The following is a 21,909-nucleotide window of genomic DNA, read 5'->3' as shown; positions in this document are numbered from 1 at the left end:
CCTCCGGGACTAGCCATGGCTGAGTGAGTCTCTCTCCTTTCTCTTGTGGGTTCGAGGCCATGACTTTGTGACACCTGCTGTCCAAAGCAGTTGCCTACTCTGTGGCTAAAACTGGTTGTTTAATGACCTTGTACGTAGCAAAAGGTTATTAGCAAGCTCACTTGATGAAAACCTGAGGGAAGAAGGGAGTGTGGGAGCCCCAGCGTTTGGAAAATTTTGACGTCCATGGGACATAGCTGTGGATTCAGTGGAAAAAAAATTAACACTCTAACTTTTGATGATAAATCCTGCCAAAATTTGGAAGGAGAGACTTGTTATCTGGGAATGACAGGTGAAACTGCTGGCTGACAAAATGTAGGTCATACTGAACCATCTGCCTCTCATAGCCAAGAACAAATCTGTCCATCTTAATTCTGGGAAATGGGAAATTTGTACTTCTCTTTCTGGATTTCCTTGCACTTCTCTCAGCTCACAAAAGCTGTGTTGGACTCCCCAAGATAAATTATTTAAATAAAATTTTTTAAAAAGCTATACAATGATGCAGTGCTTCAGGCGCTGGCGTTCATAAAACTCTCCTGCGCGTGCTTCTAGGATATCTGCTGAAGAAATGTATCTCAGAAGCATTAGGGGAGGAGGCAAATGCAACATGTAACCAGTAATGATAAATAGTTAGCTGGGTTATTGAAGCTCCTGGAATTTGCTTATTAAAGATTCATACGAGGTTAATTATGGAGTCCCAGCTCATTATAATATCTTGACAGTGGGAAAGACACCTGCGCTAGAATAAGATGCTGATGCCTCTTGAAGGCACCTAGAGGAAACATCTGAGAGAGCAATGCTGAGAAGAGAAACTGAGATACTGCAGGGGACCTGGGTCTTCTAGCTGCAGAGAAGGAAGGTAGGTAAATGTGAAGCAGATTATAAAGCTTGCACACAGTCATGCAGCCTCGTAAAATCTGAAGTCATAGGAGTAATTTAAAAATGCTGACTACATTTGTATCAGTCAGTTTTCAGTTATTTTTGCAAATCAACTGTTCAAATTCCAACCTTACTACTTAAGATCAAAAAAAGGAATTCTTTATCAGTAATGCACTAGCAGTTTTAATAACAGCATACATATTCTTAATAACAGCAGCATGCACTATGCTTCTCTTTTAGAAAACACATGATGGATGGTAATGACTGAGAGATCCCAGTGGACTAACTTACATTTTACAAGTGTGCATGTGTTTAGACTTAGGTGCCATGCCTCAAGTAGCAGATATTTTCTTGAGAAAGTGCAATCTTTATGTTAAGCGACACATAATAATGGTTTAGTAAAAGTGTAAAAACAGTTACATTACTGTGAATTGAGAATTTTGAGATTGTATTGCAAATATACCAGGTATTGTTCTGTTTCTTTCCTTGACGCATGTACATTTTAAAGTCCGCTCAGCTACTAGTACCGTCTTGCTGAGGATTAAATTCTAACTTCACTGAAGCCTGTGACAACTCCCCTTGACTAAGGCCCTTGAGTAGGGCCTTGATGATCTCACTGGTGTACGCAGAGAGTAAAATGTAGTAGTCGTTTGTGTGTCTGCCCTTCTAGCATGTTTATTTTGTTTTTGCGGTGGAAAGATAGTCTAACCAGTTAATGATATGACAATATTAACTAAATAATAAAAAGAATAAAGTTCTCAGTGATAAACTTAAAACATGGATGTATAAGTAATATGGAAGATGGGGAAGTATTGTCAATGTGTATATGACAGCCACCAGCATGGAAAATTGCATACATGCTTGCTATATCAATTGTACTTCCTGTGTAAGAAGTCTGTGTAACAAAGCTTCTTAGATGTGGCAATCATCATAACTAATAGCAGGCACCACAATCCCACAAAGTTCGTCACAAAAAGCATCACGGACATGCACAGTCCTATTTAAATAAAATATCAAAATGCCGAAGCTTTAGGAGAACCTATAGATTGCTGGAGGTTTTCCTAGGCATTTGAATGACTCCTGCCTAGAATGCAAAATCTCTCTGCACTATTGTAGAAAACTGTTCCTCAGAGTTTCTTCCTTTTCCAGGGAAGGGAAGGTACTTTGCTTTTTGTTCTCTCAGCTAAATTCTGCCACCAGGTTGTCAGTATTCATCCCCTCATATCTTAATGGAGTGGCTGAAGGGTTAGGCTGCTTAGCAATGAGAGAGAAGAAAGGCCAATAAAGATAGAAAGACAGCCCACAGAAGAGTCTACGGTCATATATAAAAGCTTGCACTGTGGCAGAAGAGGCTGCTTGACTACTGTGTCCAAAGAGGTGTGTGGTCACAGCCCCCTGACTACAAGCATATGTGGAACTTGATGACAGATCATTTATTCCTTGTGGTCTCTCAGCAGCAAAAAATGGTAAATAAAAAGGCCCGAATGTTCTTTGTTTTTCCCATTTGTTTTCACCATTAATGGTGAGCATGTCCGCATGGAAAGAGCACTTGCTCAGCACATTCTTGAGAGCAGATGGAAGTGAAGTAAGCACTTTCTCCATGTAACTGTGTACACTGTAGGTGGATTTATCTGATTAAATGCAGAGATCTACAGTATAGATGTCTAGTGCTACATTCATTGCACTAAGTTCCTTTTGTAGTCAATGAGAGAAATGACAGTTCCCAGGATGTGACTCATCCTGGAGTAGACATATATATTTAGTCAGATGAACTGTTTCCAAAATACGTATCTCTCCGTTGATTGGAAAGGGAATCTGAGGGGTGACTAATTAGTCATAGACTAGTTAGACATCAGCATTTGCCTTGTATCTTACCTTTATCTTAAGTTAACTAAGTTGAATTCCATTCTGCAATTCTTTTCCCGTAGGAACAAGACACCATAAGGTTTTCCTGTGTCTTCCCCAAGAATGGTGCTGCCATTTGACCTGCTTCTAAGCTGGGGTACTGAGTTTCAGTATAAATTTCCCTTTCAGGAAGTCCTTGCTGGACTATACACCCCTTCCTTCCAAATTCTTCCCAGTATCCTATTATTCTTTGGTAACATTTTTGCAGAACATGAGAGAGATTTTTACCTCAGTAATCTACTTTGTGAGGCATTATTGGTTGTTTTCCGCTGTACTGTGTCTGAAGGATTCTTCTTCCTTCTGTAGGTAGAAGCTCCTACTCAGCCAAGAGCATCTGAGTCTTTTGAGGCAAAACTCAAAATTTGGACTGTTGAAAGCTTTTAGGTATTTTCCTTTCAGCAACCCTAAATTTCTGTGTTTTAAACAGCTCTCTCATTCCAGATTCCATCTTCTGATTTTCAGTTCGAAAATACAATTTAAATGCTTACCAGTGGAATCTTCTCCTACACTTTTGGTAAGATATCTGCATACTTATTAGTTTATTATATTAATTCAAGGCTATTCTCTAGTTTACAGTTACAGGAAATAAAATTCCTATCGCTATCCTTAAAAAGCTTACGAATTCTCCACATTCTGTTCCATCTCAGCTACAGAAAACAAGCCAGCATCCTCCTCTGCATGTTTGCATTGCTTTTTCCATGTACTAACCCCCGGATTTACTGTTTCAACTCAGTAAAAAAATCTTATTATTAAAAAATCTTATTTTACTTGCAGGAAAAAAAATCTCATTTTGTCTGACCTTTTTCCAAAGCTGAAGTCCACAGGATGTACCTTATATTTATGCTCATTTAATTTACCCGATATCCAGTAAAGCTGTAAATGTTTGAATAGCTAAAGTATTTGAGAACGCTTGGTATATTCTCAGTGCAAAAGAGGCAAAACATTTTAAAATGACAAAATTCGTTTGTAGAATAAAATATTCATATTATCAGAGAGTTTTAAATTATTGAACTGTGCTTCTTGAAACTTGTTCAGGAAGGTTCTTCAGAGGTTCAAACTTTGAAATTTAAACTTCAGACTGGAACAGGAAAAGAGACATGGAGAAGTGACCCAAGACACAGGGATATCTGTTTCGGAGCTAGTGGTGGAGTCTGCCCCACCCTTGTTCCAAGTACTGGGTGACACAACTTCCTGGACTGTTGGGAGTACAAAGAGCTCAGATCCAAGGTACTAGAGCATTTCAGAGAAAAATAGGATTGTCTGTTCTATCCCTCTGCCCTACATCAGAGCAACTGTAGCTACATAAGTCCTATGAGCCCAGCTTTGAGTCGATTTTAATTATTCCGTCATACAACTTGTCAGTGGACAGTGTAAGTGCTAGAGAGTCCGATTGATAAAGAAATTTAACATCAAGAGGTCAAATGCCAGGGCTGTTGTGCAGTTTACAGTGCTTTCAGCCCTTCTTTCTTGAAATTGCAGTGCATCAGGCACAATTGCACAACAGCTATACACTGTCAGCCAAAGGACAACTGAATCCTTATGTACTGCTTTCTAGCCCTCTATTTAGCTGTTTTTTTCCAGCTGTGTTGAGTATAACCGCTTCTCTCTTCAGTTGACGACCACTTCCTTGGGCTTAAGCATTTCATTTCTGTCTGTAGAGCTAAGAATTTCCACAAATGAAAGTCTTGTTTTAAAAGGGCACTGGGACTCCAAGCAGCGTCTGCCTCTAGTGAGACTTTGTGCACTACTAGGCTTTGCCAGATATTTTGAAATAGTTTTTGATTCAAAAACCAACCAACCAAGCAGAAAGTCAAACAAACCTACTGTTAGGAGATCCTACTAGAGAAATTTATGTCAGACAGAATTCACTCTAAATTATGTGAGATTTCACAGTCTCGCAAATGATAGTTTATCCGACTCCTTCCCAATTTACACCAGTCCTTGCTCTTGCATATTTGCACTTTCATGCCTCTTTACCACAATGTTAGAGCAATGAGGATGAAGAACATCCTTCCTGTAGGAGTAATGTGTAGGGGATGAGCAAACAACATAATTTTTGTGTGTGAGGGTAAAGTGCAGATCTCCAATTGCAGGGAACTAGATCGAAGGTCCTTTATAATCCTGCGTTTCTTATATTGTATATAACCCTTTCTCTTGTAGACTCCAGAGAGTAAGCCTTGCCTGTTTAAATCTATTATTCCTTGATTATGATCCTCTGTTTCTTAACCTGACTGAGAACACTGCTGCAAATACATTTTTTTCCAAAGGAAGGGGTGTCTGAGTAAGGCAAATTGAATTGCTGTTAAAATCAGGCTGCAACATGGGCGAAGAGGTCTGGCTTTATGATTAGGTAATTGCATGTGTAAGATTCAAGGACATTTGGCCTTTACAGCTTGTATGCAACTGCCTCATACCAGGAATATTCAAGTAGGTTGAGTTCAGCTAGTTTGCAAGACTGTAATCAGCAGCTTAAGAGATCAGCCTACATTTCTATCTTCTCCCCTTTTTCCTCTACTGTTTGCTAGCATACCTTTTGACATATTAAAGGTTCATCTTAATTTGAGGCTCTGACAGAGACATTTCTAAGAATGCTATGTGTAAGGCTCAACCTTTGGAAGAGTGGGAGTAACCTGAAATAACTAGATGGAACCAACCAAAGTCTCACAAGCCTTTTTGTCCAAGCCAACAGTAACAAAACCCAGCTCAAGAGCTCATTGAGGGAATAAGTGAGAAAAGGGTTTCTTCTTTCACAGAAACTCTACAATGGTTGGAGGCAGCTAATGTTATCTGTGCTAATTTCAGCCTCTGCCTGCAGTGATGTAAATCAGGAAAGATGTCTTCTTAATCCGTGCGGCAATGTGACTGAAGTTAGCATGGACTATTGGAGTTAAACATGCAGAGACTGGGATTCCGTTCGGAGATGTTGTCCGTGATTTTCACCAATATTGTCCTTAGTTAAATAAAATGAGGCGTAACCATGTCAGAGTAACAGGTGTTTAGTAAAACGAGAGTGCCTTCACCTTTCCCAGCAGCCAGTACCAACATGTGAGTATTATTTTGTAACCTCTTACATTCATGGTAACGTTTGGAGATTTAAAAAGGAGATTGAAACTGAGGAAATGATAAACTGCTTTCACCACATTTGCTGGTTGATGCATAATTCCAGCGGGAATTGATAAAATTTTGTGCACGAACACACACAACTTCCGGCACGAGCCTGCTGGGCCAAAATGGAGATTAGCAAAGCCATCTTTCTCTCCCTCGCATTTCTGTGCTATGGTAAGATTTTTTTGCCTTGCATTTGAATTAATGAAGTTAACGCCATTAACACATGCAGAGGATGCTTTTTTGAAAGAGATGAACTTTTTAGATTCTTTCTGGCCATATGTTTCTCTATACATCGGTTTAATTCAAGGCAGCAATAACTTGCTACAGTTTCTGAAGCATTTTATAACGGGCAATCGTTTTCAAAAAGGTTGAAAACCTAACATCAGGGAGAAGTAGTACTTTTTTTTTTTTTAGGGGATACAACCAGAAAGGATCATAGAAGTCTCTGCTTTTTGATCCCACCCTTTCTTTTCAGGCCAGGAGAAGACAAAGAACTTGAGTAGCTCTTCTGCAGTTGGGGAAGAGGTCTCAGAATGGGTCCAAAGTTTCTGAAGAAATATTCAGAACACATATTTGCCTTTTACAAATTGCTTATACCTTTTGTTCGCTCCTTGGTATCTGCTTTGTCCAATACTACCTGTTTAGGCAAAGTCACTTGGGCCTTGTGCCATGTATATAAATATCTTAAAACAACGGAAGAATGAATGAGTGCTTGGGTGTAGGAAATGAGATGAAGAGCATACGTTTCAGAGAGGGTATGCTATCTTAAAAAAAATGCTTCAAGAATCAGATTAGTTCTGCAGTGTGGGAGGATTTCCCACCTGTGCATTCATCCATATGTATTGAACAAGATATTCTTAGTCTCCTTTTAAAAAAGCAACCATAGACGTTATACAGTGTTTATAACTTTGTCCAGACAAGGCAAAAAGTTGAGCTTAAGCCAGGCTCAATTAACATGATCTAGCCAACGTTGATATAAATATAAAGGCTTCTCATAACAAAATACCCAAGGAAAACATTACTTTAGATTCTGCAGGTAATCTAGTCTAGTCAGTACATAGTCTAGGCAAGAAACAACATTTTCCAAGACAGAAGAAAGTTTGGAAATGATATAAAGATGCTATTTAGCGGTAAATTTGGGTCTGGATTTACAGTGCATAATAACTTCCTGGTAACTTCTCATGTCCTTAATGCAAATTACATGCATGTTTTCCTCTTGTCACTTTCTAATTTAGATAGAAGGATTACACTACTTAATTCTGACTACATGTCCGAAAAAAATTGTTTCTAATGGAGGTGATTAAACAATCAAACAGGTTACCAGGGAATCTATGGAGTCTCTGTCCCTGGAGATACTCAGAATTCAACTGGATATGGTCTTGAGCAACCTCATCTGGCTTAGCAGTCAGCCCTGTTTTGACCAGGAGCTGGACTGAAACCTCTGTAAGTACCTCTAAATATTATGATTGATTTTTTCTAAACTATCCATAAATAGTATACTTTAAGCAGTTTTACACCATAGATTGTCAGACAGATACTGCTGAGTTTAATTTGTAATGAATAATTTCCTCCTTATATCTATCACTCTCAGTTTTAGATCTTACCAAAAAAAAAAAAGACAGATATGCTTTTAAGACAGTGTGTAACTTGTCTCACTGTGATTCCAGTGTTATTATATGCTACCAATTTTTGTGGTCCTTGTTCAAGGAATACACTCACTTGGAAAAACTAACGTGAATGACAATTTCATCCTTAACTTAAAAGGGGCCAGGATTTCCTTTTATAGGTAAGAGATAGTAGGTGAAAAATGAAACGGAAATAGTATCATTCTATCCATGAGTCTATCTCCTAACAATATTTTAATATTGCTATATGAGAAGCATGCAAGAAGATCACCAGGTAGATTCACACAGCATGACATTCATGTTGCTGAAAACTCTCTGTTCCTTAGTCAGTGTCCTCTTGCTGTATCTTCCAAAGAAAATATCACAGTTCTTATGTGCACTATTAATCTTACACACCTTGTAGGTTAGAAATAATAGATATGACAATTAAAGTCAAACACATCTGCTGCATAAAAGTATTGATGAGCACTGTAGTCCTTTGAGACTATCACATTTCCTGTAAGCTGTGGACATGAGACTGTTGGTTCTTCAGTGGCATCCCAGTAGCTATGGAGAGATTTCTAATGATAGCTTATAGAATAATATGCCAACTTCAGTTCCACAGGAGGAGTATCCATTTTCTTGGCTTTTAGGTTGCGTGCCCTGAGTCCAAAACATTTTAAAAACAAGAAAATGTCACCTTTTTTGTTATGGCATGTATCCTTCAATTACAGCTTTACACCTGAAAATTTCCCGCATGCAGGGTTAGAAGAAAACTACTGCAGGAATCCTGATCGAAATGAAAATGGACCATGGTGTTTCACAACAGATCCTGCTACCAGATTAGATTACTGTAGCATTCCAGAATGTGAAGGTCAGAGTATATATGTTTCTTCCTTACGTTCTCCCCATTATATTCTCTGCAATGATTTTGATATTCTTTTGTACTATATATTTAAGCATGTGAGAATATTCAGAATCTTCTATATTTGTTTTATTTTGAATTGGGGATTTTCTCCAATTGTAAATTTAAATAAAGCCTGAAGTGAAAATTTTCATCATAGAGACTGTTTCCTGGATTATGTTAAAATTGTGAAATGATTTTTTAGATACCAAGGAACTGCAACTGAAAGGTCATAATTTTTTTGAAAAAGGCAACTTGAGTGTATCACACATAGCACTTTAATTGATAAAACCAAAGTTGCTGATGCAGACATAGAGCAAAACTCAGCCATTAAAGTGTTGTTGTTTGATAAAGTTTGATTAAGATAAGGAGGATGAGGTTACAATGTGGATAAATTTTGGGTATCCAGTATTCATGCATAGAGGAATGAGTTTTGGTTTGGCTTCTCCTTAGGGCAGGGCTCCTCCTTCTTTTGCTTTGCTATATTTTGTCCTGGCACTATTAAAAAATAGAGATGCAACTCTTGAGTTATGTTCAAGGAGAGAAAAAAGTAATCGAGAGAGTTGGGATCATCAAGGTCACACTGATGAATGTGATGAAAGCGTGTTAGTGATTTATGGATTCCATGGTTCCCATGGAAAATCTTGCTGTTCTTTAGAAGAAGCTATTCTGAAGAGGAAGCATCTCTAGTAGGTTAGTGATCCCTAAGAACTCCTTAGAAATCCCCTTTGATATATACTAAAGAAAAATTTGTAGAATTCCAATATTATTATTTTTAAAATATGTATTTTAGAAAAGCAAATGTTATGTAATTGATTAACAACAGTCACCTGATAGGAAAAAAAATTGTTTTATTTTTACAATGTTTTTCCCTTTTCTTTAGTTTTGCAATTTGAAGGGATGTTTCTGCTAATAGCCAGGTAAGTGTGAGAGTTCATGGGCCAGCTCTATACTGAGTTTCTGCCTCTCATGTTTTCATTCTGCCTTGGCCCTACAGTGGAGTGCATGCAGTGTAATGGTGAAGACTACCACGGAAAAGTTTCCAGAACAGAGTCTGGGATTGAGTGCCAGCACTGGGATGCTCAAGAGCCTCATATGCATGGATATACCTTGGAAAAGTGAGTCACAGGCAGTGCTGAATTGTCCCACTCATTCCCACAGTGCCTGGGAGACCCTGCCTGCAGACAGCCTGATTGCTACAGCCAACCATAGCTGACTCACAAGCTTAACTTACATTCTCATGTTCAGTTTTCCAGAGAAGGAAAGATGAAGATGAATTCTGAAGATGAATTATTGCCGTAACCCTGATGGCGAACTTCAGCCTTGGTGTTTCACTACCAGCCCCACTAAGCGCTGGGAATATTGTGACATTCCTCACTGCAGTGAGTCTGACTTCTAGCAATTGCTCTACTGGGGCAAGCTGTCGCTCCATGCAGTTGCTGGGCTCCCATCAAAAGGATGTGGAGTGGAAAGAAGAGAAGCATGTGTGAGAAAATATTGGTGGGAAAACATTAGTGAGAAAAACATTAGCAAGAAAAATCACTCACTAAGTTTCTGTTAAGTTAAGTTGTGTTAGTTCAGTGAGGGCAAAGTTGTCACACAAGTGTTACAAAGTATAGCATTGTCAGAGAAGTCATGAAGACCCGAATTTTTCTTCAACAGCCTTATTTTTTGGTACACCTGAGGAGGGCGTCAGTCAGCTTAAATCTCAGGAGCACCAAGTTTTAGTTTCCACCTAACCTGCTAACTCAAGGGACATCCATGAAATACCCTGGCCTCATGGTGATTTTTTGCCTAGTGTTAGCCAACATGGGATAAATTCTTGCCTTTTTCTTAGTGAAGATGGATCCTGAAAGACAAACTCAGGCCTTGAAGAACTAAGAATATTGTCTTTAAAATGGGTGTTTATATTGAAGGACAAACTAATGCTTAGATCCTCAGTCATATCCTCATATATCCTAGTGATGCTTCTTTTCTGCCTTTAAGAAGAAACATGCTAACTAATGGAGATCACTACTTATAGGCTTCTCTAAAGTAAGAAATTGAATTCAAGAAACTGTTACCTTGCTGATTTTAAAAATTTAACAAGACTTTTGGTACAAATTAAATTTTTAGAACCACATTTTTCCCAAAGTGAAATCATAAGTGCAAGAAAAATATGCATTCATTTTCATCCTCAGGGAAAATAAATAAATAACTGCAGACTTTCACTCTTTTCATACCTCTTGTCTGTTCGGTATCTTTCTAATGCATCTAGCTCTCTGGCTTCCCTAGAAGTAGTCTTGAAGTTTGGATCATAGATAGCAACTGCATATCCCTGTGTAAGCACTTCAGTCTTTTTGATTTCTTCCTTCCTTCTTTCCTTCTTGCTATTAGGCTGTTTCACTTGTATTGAAAGCCTTTCACTCCTTGTTCTGAGTATCCTCCTCATCTTTCTCTTCTTTTCCCTCTCTTTTCCCTGCAGTGCCTCTCCTCATATCTTATCTTTGGGCCTTACCCTTGCTCTTTCCAGCTGTCTGTAACTTTGCTCTTCCACCTGACTTTTGTCTTTCCAGTAATGCCACTTTCCCACTTTCCAACTCTACTCCAGTAATGCCACTTTTTCACTTTCCAACTCTACTTTTGAGACTGGTGCAGTGGAGTCGGGTTCAGAGTGGTCATGTTGCTGCCTGATAGCTGTAAAGAGGAAGTACAGAACACGCTTCAGGAAGTCTAATGTTTACCTTGTTGTCGCTCCCTCTCTCCTCCCCTCCACAAAGCTAAAAAGGATGTGTTCTCTATGTTTTTGTCTTGCCATAGCTTTCCAGCAATATCACTTCTGTATAAAAAAAAAAAGAGTGTGTTCTGCATGATACAAAGCTTAACCATATATCCTGAGGCATCCATATATATATCCATATACCTGAGGCATTGTTTCTATTTTGTTCTTTTTCCTGGCACAGCTACACCCTCATTGACTTTGGGACTGGGCCACCAGTGTCTTTCAGGGAATGGAAAAGACTATCGCGACAGGATAGCCATCACTGAATCAGGCAATACCTGTCAGCGCTGGAGCACTCAGTTTCCTCACAAACATAGGCAACCTCCCGAGAACTATCCCTGCAAGTAAAAGAAACACCTTCCGTAGTTATAGGCTGTACCATTACCGAGAAAGACTTATCCTAAAATGATCCTCGTAAAAATATTTGTGAATGTGATGCCAGGTCTCTTCCTCCCTACTCTGCTTATTACTCCTGTTTAGCTCTTTCCTTTGATACTGCTCTTTCTTTCTTCTAGATTATTCTTTTTGTCTGGACAGCTTATTATTAGGTACTTAAGCCTTTCTCAGTGACATTCACCGTTTTCCTGCTCCTCCTTTCTCCGTTCCAGCCTATCCTGTTTCCTTCCTGGCTAACTAGTGTTCAAAGTGGTCCTATGGTTGGTCTGGGTGTTCCAGGAACAGTAGTGGTCAATTCAGACCTTCTGATTACCCCCTATTTTTGGATCATATAGGTATACTTGCCACGCAGCTTTAAAAGAGGCAGCACTGATTTTAAAATGCTCTAAATTGAGTTTGGTTAGGGTTTTTTGCTCGCAATACCATTGAGCAACAAGCCATTGGTTAAGGCGGTGTGTGTGTGGGAACACAGGGAAAGAACTGACTGGGGCTGGCAGCTGGTTACCTTAACTCTGTGGGCAATGGATCTAACCAAGTAAATCTCCCCAGAGGCACTGGAAATTTCTTCTGTTTCTGGTCCAGAAGGAAAGTGAAGGGAAAGGGCAGTATGTGCCTGGAATCATCTATTCAAAGTAGCAGGGGCTGGTGGGACTGGCAAGTGACACTGGAGCTGTCACGCACATCTGTGTGACATACATAGAGTCACTGAGAGACTAAAGGTCTCAGGGATCAGGAGAGAAGGACAACAGCTTGGAGTTTGAATTGGAAGCTCTGAGCTGCACCCAATGGTCTAGACCTGTTCAAAGATGCAGAGGTTGAGAAAATATAAGAGAATGGCACACCAGATTGCACCAGTTTCATCTAGACCAGTATCCTATTTAGCTACAAGAACAGATCATATATTGAGTACTTTGCTAGCCTTCTGTGATAAACTGGTGTTTCATTGTCTTTGGTATATCCATTTCTCTCTCCTTGCAGTGCTATCTCACTTTAGCCAATATTATTCTAATAAGCAATATGCTTTGAGACATAAGAGAGGGGAGAGAAGGAGACAGTTCTCTTAACTTCTAGAATGGGATGCTCTGCGGCTTCTTTTCCTGTCTGCTAAGGGCTTATACACTCTCCAAATCAGAGTATGTTCCCACATATAGGAATCTACATATAGGTCCAGCACAAAAGCCATTTGAGACTGGTCAGAATTTTGAATATGAGCCAATCTTACTGGACTGCTCAGCTGCCAGTATACAGACCTTACAGTAGGAATGTTTTAATGCATGCCTTTATGGAGCTGTTCCTGGTCTGAGAGCACAAAAGAGAAAACTTCAAACATGAAAAGCTCATCATATAGCCTTCAGCCATGGAACCTTTATTGCTGGATTGGTTGACCACTTCCAAAAAAGTAGTATATTGAAATAAAAGGACATGTAACATAGGATAATGTTTTACCTATGGTGATGACTGTCCAGTAAATGAAACATGAAACAGGTCAGGAAGATAGTTTACTGCTTTCTACTGCTTTGTGTAAGATTTCCGGAATGCTGTTGTTTTCAGTCAATGTTTCCATTTCAGGGGTTTAGATAAAAATTACTGTAGGAACCCAGATGGTAAGAAGAGGCCCTGGTGCTATACCACTGACAACACAACACGATGGCAGTATTGTAGCATTCCTCCATGTCCACAGATAGCATCACAAATCACTGGTAAGAAGGCGGGATAACCTGTGCTACAGAAACTGAAAATATAGTGGAAGATGATCATTTGTGTTGTAAAAATCTCAAAAAAAAATATTGCTCAGCAATATGGTTTGTTTATTGATCTTGTGGGCATGCTGCAAAGCTTACTCAGTCATGGGTAGCAAGTAGGACCTTTTGGTCTCACGGGAACTGACAGTAAAGGTTTTAAGTCTGCTGATTGACAAATCAGAGAGTTCTAGTCTTCCTTTTACATATAAGTAAAAACAAGAAGATATTAAAAATAAAAATGATCGAAGATTTCTGGTGAAAAATGTCTGTCTCTATCTCAGTGCATTTATTGGGGAGGTGGAATGAAAATGGGAATGAAAGGAGAAAAAAGCAACAAAAGAGTAATGAACCATTTTTTAAATCCTGAACATTAAAACATTTAAATCCTAAATCTAACTTATGAAAAATTAAATCTGAAGAAATTTTAGATCTATATGTGTACCTTTTGATTTCCTATTCCAAACAAATGTGGTATGCAGAAGCGAAATTTAAATGCAAGTGCCCTTGTTAAGTACCATCTGGTGCATGAAGGCTTTCCAGACACCCTTACAGATGCCTTCTAGTCTTTATTCTCAAACATTCCTGCGACTGCTTACTATTCTATCTAATTTTTCTGACTTTTACCTCTGTCATGAAGGTTTTTTTTTTTTAATTTAAGCACATAAACAAAATTAAGGGACAGATTTCTGTTGTTCATTATAAATGGCGATATGCCAAGGCAGTCTTCAAGTCCAGAGCAGTGCTTTCGAGACAGAGGCCTGGATTACCGTGGAACAACTTCTTTTATTATCACAGGAAAGAAATGCCAAGCTTGGAACTCAGTGCTGCCGCATCGTCACAACAGAACGGCAAACAATTTCCCAAAAGCGTATGTTTATTTTGCATTTTTGTCTTGTATTAGCCAGTTGTTCTCACTTTACGCACAGTTGTCTTACAGTACTTAAAAGTAGAAGGGAATGTCCTTGTTAAGAAAATGACGCTTTTCATTATTATTTTTCTCAATCAGAATCTTTATTATTTGTCCAAGCTTTAAAAATGACCTTTTGATCTTTTTTTCCACATCATTTAAATTGTGGACTAAATGCAAATAAAAAAAATCCCTTGAAATTGCCCTTAAAGAATTTAAGAGTTGCCGTTACTCTTCAAGAACATATGTAAGAATAGTCATTAAGGCATGTGGCAAAATATCTGCCTGCTTTACAAAGCTGTCTCTTTATTACTATTTGAGGGAGCTGCAATAGCCTTTAAAGCTGCTTCAGTGAGTAACTGGGGAAAGAATTCAACAGCCTAGATATTTATCTGTGGAATGGACCATTTTTATATGGCAAAGCCATCACATTGGCTAACAAGCCCACCCTTAGTTGTGCACTGGAATGAAAATGGTGAAACTAATAATAGTATCTCCTTTCCAGGCTCTGTAATGCTGACTCCTGTCCTTTTCAGTCTATCCACAATATATCAGTTTCAGTAATCCTGCTGGAGTCCTCTCATCTGTCATTTTCTTCACAAATTCTTGTATTGTATCTTTACTGCTTCCCACATAAATCTCTATTCACATTCTGTCTCTATTCACACAGCTCATGTCTTCTTTCTATCCCATCCCAAATCGTACTGTTCTGATCAACTCTATTATTATTTTTGTGAAAAGTTTCTTTTTATAAAACTCCTGGAGATTTTGTTGCTTTTCTGATTCAGGATGGAGAAATTATCTTAACTCTTTAAGATTCTCAGGTAGAGGAAGACCATTTCCCTTACTATCCCATCTAACCTTCACTTTGCACTTACATGAGGAAATGCTCACTGAATTCAGTAGAACTATTCCTAGATAGCAATCCCCACTCAAATTCACATGCATATGTGTTCACCGGTCCTAAAAGTTAGGAGGGACAATTCTGTTGTTTTCTCAATTTCTGACACTAAAAAAAACTTTCTTGTTAATCCTTACGGTAAGGTCCCAGGCCTAACAGATACAAACATTATTAGCTTTTATCAAAAATGAAACGGACAGCTATGTTGTTGTACAATATACACCTTGCTCTTTATACCACATCAATAATTACTTATTTCTTTCTACTTGATAGTGATCCGAGTTCTGTGATATGCAACAAAGAAACAAATTTGTACCATTTCTGTATTTTGCACACATCACCCATTCTGTGAAATATTCCCATGCATTTTTGTCGGGTTATATATGAATCAAAATGCATTGCATTTATATTTCTAGGGATCTGAGAGAGAACTATTGTCGAAACCCGGATAATGATATAGCCCCTTGGTATTACACTACTGTTCCTACTGTGAGATGGGAATATTGTAACCTGCAAAAGTGTGACTGTGGAGGACACCTTGCTTCACCTGAACCACCTTATTCAACATTAGACCCAGGCACTAATATGACTGGTTCAAACATAACAGGTAACCACTTAACTACAACTTTGACTCCTCTAGAATTTAAAGAGGGCGAAATTAAGAGGTACCTACTGAAATCAATCTAAATGACAGTAGAGTTTGGTAAACAGTGGTACCTTTCCTCTAGTTTACAAACAATTTCTTAGAATTAAGTGGCCAGGATTGTGCATTCAAATGTGTATGTTAACAGAGGAGATACAGAAGAAATTAAATGGGAGGTTTTGAGACTGTATCATCACAGTATTGAAAGAGCTACTAGTTATGACAGCACATATAGGTGTGATGTTAATAGTTGGCTTGAAGATTTTGTTTCCAGACCACTTAAACAAAGAGGCTGTCTTAGTAATTGGAGATATCCTTTGTACAGAAGACTTTAACCTGTATGCTCGGTGAAAGTAGACCTTCCCTCAAATCTCTCAAGTCTGTTCATATGTTCAGAAAACAGGTATGTGAGGTGTAGGTTGAACACTAGGTGCTGTATCTCAGGAGTCTACTTTCAAACTAAGGGCCTGGGTAGGGCCATACCTCTACGTTGTCTTTTATAAGTTCTGTTCTCTGCTCAGGTGCAGCTAACATTCTGCATTCATCGGCAGCAAATTATTAGTGTCTCTGCTGGGGATTTTATTTCCCTTATACTTGGCTTGTTTTTCTATTTAAAAACCTTACTGACAGAAGCTATGGTTTACATGTAATAGAACATTGCAATGGGCGGTTGTGTTTTGAAGAAAAGAGGTAGAACAAGACTAAATATTTAGCCAGCAAGGTACTAAGTACTCTGTGCAACACCTTGTAGGAGCAATCTTTGGGCTTGTAACATAGCTGCTAATAGGCACACATCCAGAGCCCTGCCTCTTGCAGTAGTGAGAACTATCTGAATTTAAACTTTGCTTTAAAAAATGATTTATAATTCTTGTGGCTGAAGAGAAAAGCTTCAAAATGTGACTCAGTTGCAAAAAAAAAAAAATCTACTGGTGATAGCAAAGAATCTGGAGCAATATCTGTGAGAAGCAGAAACTTCTTACATTTTAAATTTGGAGTGGGTCAGTAATAGTAACTGCATTAGAAACATTATGATGGAGTCTTTTATTTGCAGTGTATGTGACAGCTGATAACATTCATCTGCAGCAAAGTCTGTGAACTGATATTTTGTACACGTTCTTCAGTATATTATTTTTCTCAGAATATCACGGGTCAAAAAAACTTCTTTATGTAAGAAGAAGGGAATTAAATAGTTCCATCTGTTTATTTCCATTTATATTGGAATTTTACTCAATGTTTTACAGCAAAGCATTGTTTCTTTTTCTCTCCCTGTTCAGAATGCATTATTGGCAATGGTAAAGATTATCGTGGTGCAGTCACAAAAACTAGAAGCAACAGGACTTGTCAAGGGTGGAGTTCTCAGGAGCCTCATCACCACAGTTATCTCACTCCGGAGTGAGTCTTTTTTAGGTCTTCCTCATACTTGACAATCAGCTCTAGACAGGATTTTCCCAGAGTCTTAAATACAAATGGTGGAAGGGGAAAATACTTTTTTCTTCTTTTTGTGTATGGTAAATTTGCAACTGTTACTGAGTCTCAAATCTGGAGCGCACATGCTGCAGTAAAATACTAAATGGCCAGCTTAAAAACTTTTTCGCAGGGCAGGCTGATGCAAGTCTTCTGAGCTCTTCACTGCTGTTGCTGAAAATATAGTGCAAAGAAAAAATAACATAAGTTCCTTAGTACCCACCTTGCTTCAGTGTAAACATTACGGGTAGAAGTGGGTTTACCTGCATAATATTATCAGTCAAAACGTTGCTGCCTTTTATCTAATTATTTCTATTATCCACTATCCTCAATGATTCCTTTTGCTGCCTCAGAAAAGCTGAGGAAATTTTGGATCCAATAATCCAGTTATTTCCTACACTGAAAAGAAAGAACTTGCAGGATATCCAGCTGATCACAGTCACTTCTATTAGAGGGAAAGGAGAGGGAAACAATATGGGAAATTGTTTCCCTCAGATGAGACTGAACAAGATTCCCCTTAAAGGGAGGCCTAGCTTATGACAGAAAAATAAATGACAACATAATACCTGAAAGTGGTAGGAAGGTATGGAGGGCTAAAGCAAACATAGAGCTAAGACAGTCCAGACATTATGCTTGTAAAACATTGACCTATGTTGTAGCTTGCTCTGTATGCATAAGCTTGCTTCTTATGTATAGTTTTGCTATTTACTTTAAACTCAATAAAACATGTATTAATAAATGTAATAGAAGATTCTTATCTCTGCTTAATGAAATATCTAAGCAAAACATGTAAGTTCTTCCAAAGCGTTGTAAAAAGTGATTGCAACAATAATCTCTTTGGCAGTCCATCTTCCAGCCCTGCACTGTGCAGGAAATGTCACAGTGGATGTAAGCATGGAAAAAATCATGTAAAAGGTCTTTAGTAGTGCTACATTTGTGCATCTGCAGGGGGAAGGACGACAGACGGTCAAGCGTCATGAGCATTACATTTCTCCATTGAAAGAAACTGCTTTTGCAGATTTTTCTCTACAAAGATGCCTGTTACCCTGGATTCTTTCCTGTAGTCCTGAAGGCCAGCTCGGGTGACTTATTCCCACAAAGATTGCGTGATGAATTGCTTCTCTACAAATTATTCCATCAAAACAAAGCCTCTGAAATGGGGCTTTGACTGCAAACTAAAGGAGATTTTTAAAGAACGCAGAAATATCAGATGAACCATAGATTTGTTCAGGGCCTACTGGCATGTTACCTTGTATATAAGGACCTGGTAGTCCTGGTGGACAACAAGTTAGCCATGAGCCAGCAACATGCCCTTGTAGCCAAGAAGGCCAATGGTATTCTGGGTTGCATCAAGAAGAGTTGTCACGGATGAGTGAGGAGTGATGCACTTCACTGGTAAGAGAGAAGCAGTAATATATTTTATTGAGGTAAGATAGTGATTTAACAAAGTTCAACTGTAAGTAAGACAGTGATTTAACAAGGGTTGATGGCAAGGTTCACTCAGTTATTTACTGTGTGGAGGACAGGGTCAGATAAAAGTGTCAAGGAGACCCTTCTGTTGAGTCATGAGATTCACACTGCTTTCCAAACTCCTTCTCAGAGGAGTCTGGGTGCAGCTGGATCCAATCTTAGTCCCAGACTCGGTCTATGGTTTATGTCTAAGTATTGCATTGATGTGCACAATCAGAGATATAACTTAGCAAAGTTTGCAAAGTTTCAGTGCGCTATTAGTCACCTTACCTCATGGGTAAGGAATCTCTCGATCTCAAGAAGTAACCTTGAGAGGTGTCCCTGCTCAAGGGGAGATTCTGCTGTGCAGCCCACTGCTGTGCAGGAGAGCTCAATGGGCTCTGGGCTGCCCCCTATTTATGGGGTAAGATGATTGACTCATAGTCATATTTGCATACTAGACGTATTTTAGTTGGCACATGCTCAATTAGCGCCTGCCTATGTGCTGTTTATGGAGAGGTCAGGTTGGGGCGGGGGAGAGAGTACATCAGTGGGGGAGGAGCACACTGTCACAACAACACTGCCAGCAGGTCGAGGGAGGTGATCCTGCCCCTCTGTTCAGCCCTGGAGAGGCCACACCTGGAGTACTGTGTCCAGTTCTGGGCTCCCCAGTACAAGAGAGACATGGACATACTGGAGTGAGTCCAGTGAAGGGCTACTAAGATGATTAAGTGACTGGGGCATCTCTCATACGAGGAAAGGCTGAGAGAGCTGGGACTGTTGAGCCTGGAGAAGAGAAGGTTGAGGGGGGATCTTATCAATGGGTATATGTGTCCGAAGGGGGGGTTGTCCAGAGGACGGGGCCAGACTTTTCTCAGCAGTGCCCAGTGATAGGACAAGAGGCAACGGGCACAAACTGAAACATGGGCAGTTTCATCTGAACCTGAGGAAAAACTGCTCTACTGTGAGGGTAACTAAGCACTGGCACGGGTTACCCAGAGATATTGTGGAGTCTCCATGCTTGGAGACATCCAATGTTCAAAAGCCATCTGGACAGGGTTCTTGGCACCTGGGCTCTAGGTGACCCTGCTTGAGCAGGGGAGTTAGACTAGATGATCTCCAGAGGTTCCTTCCAACCTCAACCATTCTATGATTCTGTGCAAAGAACAGGAAGGAATTTTAAGGCATATGAAACTGAAAGGGCTTCTTCTGGACAGGCAGACATTTATAACTAAAGAAACTTTGCTTTATGTAGAGAAGAGGTACTTCTTACTCAGTTATGACATGTGCCAGACAGGGAACTGAACTTTTTATGTCCCTGGTTTGTAGCTTGTGACTTAAATGGTCACCTTCACCTATAAAATCAAGTACATACTGGCACAACATGAAGGTATTCAGATCAAACCATTGCCCCTGAACATATTTCCTCTTTGGAGTAACAATACTATATGAGTGGAGTAGCCTATTGAAAGCAGAAAGACTTTCTTTGTTGTTCTTGCCATGACAAACTCCATAGCAAGAATACCTTCCCAGCCCTGCATGAGCTTGTTTCACAGCAGGAGCAAGTTAGACCCTCTCATGTGAAGACATCCTGAGGCAGGCTTCTTCCTGAGAGAAAGATCTGAAATAGTACTCTTAGCCCAAGTTTTAGTCTACCAAGAGGATATTTATTACTTGACAGACAGATGCAGACGACCAGCGGGTCTAGCTTTGGCACAGCTACAGGGAAGCCACTCTAGGACGACCTATAGGAGAAGAAACGTGCAACTTTGGAAGCAACAGGGATGTAGCCTGTCTTGCCTTGCCTGTGTCTAAAAGTTGCTCTGATAAGACGCAGCCTGGCTAGCAAGCACACTGCTGGAAAAGTGAAGTCTGGCACCACATGGCATGGAAGTGGCTGTACGACTCCGTAGAGCACTATGAGAGATGTTGGTCATATCAGCAACGTCAGCATAGACATTCGCTTGCAAACATCTGAAGCAGGTTGAGACATTACTGTCATATTGCTACTTGCTTTAGCAATACTGAGATTTATCATGAATATCTGGTATGCATTAATTATACATATTAGGCCTGAGGTATTTTGCATGTAGTTCAAATCTCATGTTAAGTGTTGTCTGAATGCATTTCTAACAACTCGGTCATTATATTAGTTATGTAAAAATAATCTATTCGCACAGAGGATATTCTACTAGGTTTTTACTATCTTGGGTTATTTTTATAACTCTGTTATTCTGCTTGGTGGTTTTTTAATTTTTCATGTACTCTAAGAAGGGAAATAATTAAATTACAACAAACAACTTTAGGTTAGACATCAGGAAAACCTTCACTGTAAGGATACTTTACTGTAAGTTAGCTATTTTCCTGAGGACTGTGTGGAATCTCCATCCCAGGAGGTTTTTATGGCTAGTTGTTCAAGCAGCAGTCAGGAAGGACATGGTGCAGTTGATTCTGTTTGAGGGAATGGAGATGGACCAGGTGGTTTCTGGGGACCCTTTTCCAGCCCTTCTACTGTTATAATAAAGAGCACAAATTCACACTTTGGGTGTACGCAGTGCATTTCAAATTAAAACTTCAGCTGTTTATAGCCACCTACAGGAGAAAAAAACATGGGGCCAAGCAATGGCGGAAAGGAAGGGACTCGAGGCCCATGTCTCAGAACTTCCTCTCAGACAGCAAGCCATAGAAACCTTCCATCGTGGGAGCAGGCCTGGACAACCAACTATTTTTGAGTATTAATGGGGGCATCATTACTCTGAGTATGCTCCATCAGAGCTCTCTGTTCTTTAGACTGGTTTCAATCGTATATCAGTATGAGGAGGGTGATAAAGGCTATGTTATGTTTTAAAAGGACTATCAATCTCTTCTTTTGCAAGGTTACCTAGGTCAAAATATTTTTCTGAAGCTTTTTATCATCTGATAATTCAGCATCTGACTATTCCAAATAAAGAGTTTTCAGCAAGAGCAGCGCTGGAAGCCTGCTTTATAACTGCTGTGATGGTCACACTGAGAGGCTGGCTAGATTCAAGCCTGAAGCAGGAGAACAGCAGCTGAATTGGAACCAGAGCCCCAGTTCGGCAGGGCCTGGGAGGGCAGAAATTCTCCCTCAGCAGCTGTGGGAGAACTGGCAGAGGCCAGGGGATCAGGCCTAAACAAGTCTGACTTGCATGTACTTCTTGTCACAGCTGAGGGGCGCGCCTGCTAAAA

At 39.5% G+C, this 21,909-nt stretch overlaps 1 protein-coding gene across 1 annotated transcript; it reads left to right on the top strand.

Moving 5' to 3' along the window:
- The first annotated feature begins 6,631 nt into the window (after positions 1-6,631).
- Positions 6,632-17,982, top strand: LOC104152820 (plasminogen-like). The gene is made up of 8 exons (XM_068936505.1): positions 6,632-6,686; positions 7,639-7,717; positions 8,270-8,409; positions 9,323-9,359; positions 13,166-13,296; positions 14,134-14,206; positions 15,563-15,753; positions 17,064-17,982. The coding sequence occupies exons 1-8, from the start codon at positions 6,632-6,634 to the stop codon at positions 17,183-17,185; spliced, it is 828 nt and encodes a 275-aa protein (XP_068792606.1). The 3' UTR covers positions 17,186-17,982.
- Positions 17,983-21,909: the final 3,927 nt, after the last annotated feature.

This window comes from Struthio camelus, chromosome 3 (assembly GCF_040807025.1).
Source record: "Struthio camelus isolate bStrCam1 chromosome 3, bStrCam1.hap1, whole genome shotgun sequence".
NCBI lineage: Eukaryota > Metazoa > Chordata > Aves > Struthioniformes > Struthionidae > Struthio > Struthio camelus.
The sequence above is the reverse complement of the archived record's forward strand: the minus strand, read 5'-3'. Positions and strand labels throughout refer to the sequence as shown.

What these genes read in the sequence shown, in the direction of transcription:
- LOC104152820 (XM_068936505.1), top strand. Translation starts at nt 6,632, where the DNA reads ATGAATGAGTGCTTGGGTGTAGGAAATGAGATGAAGAGCATACGTTTC. An exon ending in TAGCATTCCAGAATGTGAAG is followed by an intron (nt 8,410 to 9,322) that starts GTCAGAGTATAT and finishes CCTTTTCTTTAG; the next exon opens with TTTTGCAATTTGAAGGGATG. An exon ending in GACTGGTTCAAACATAACAG is followed by an intron (nt 15,754 to 17,063) that starts GTAACCACTTAA and finishes CTCCCTGTTCAG; the next exon opens with AATGCATTATTGGCAATGGT.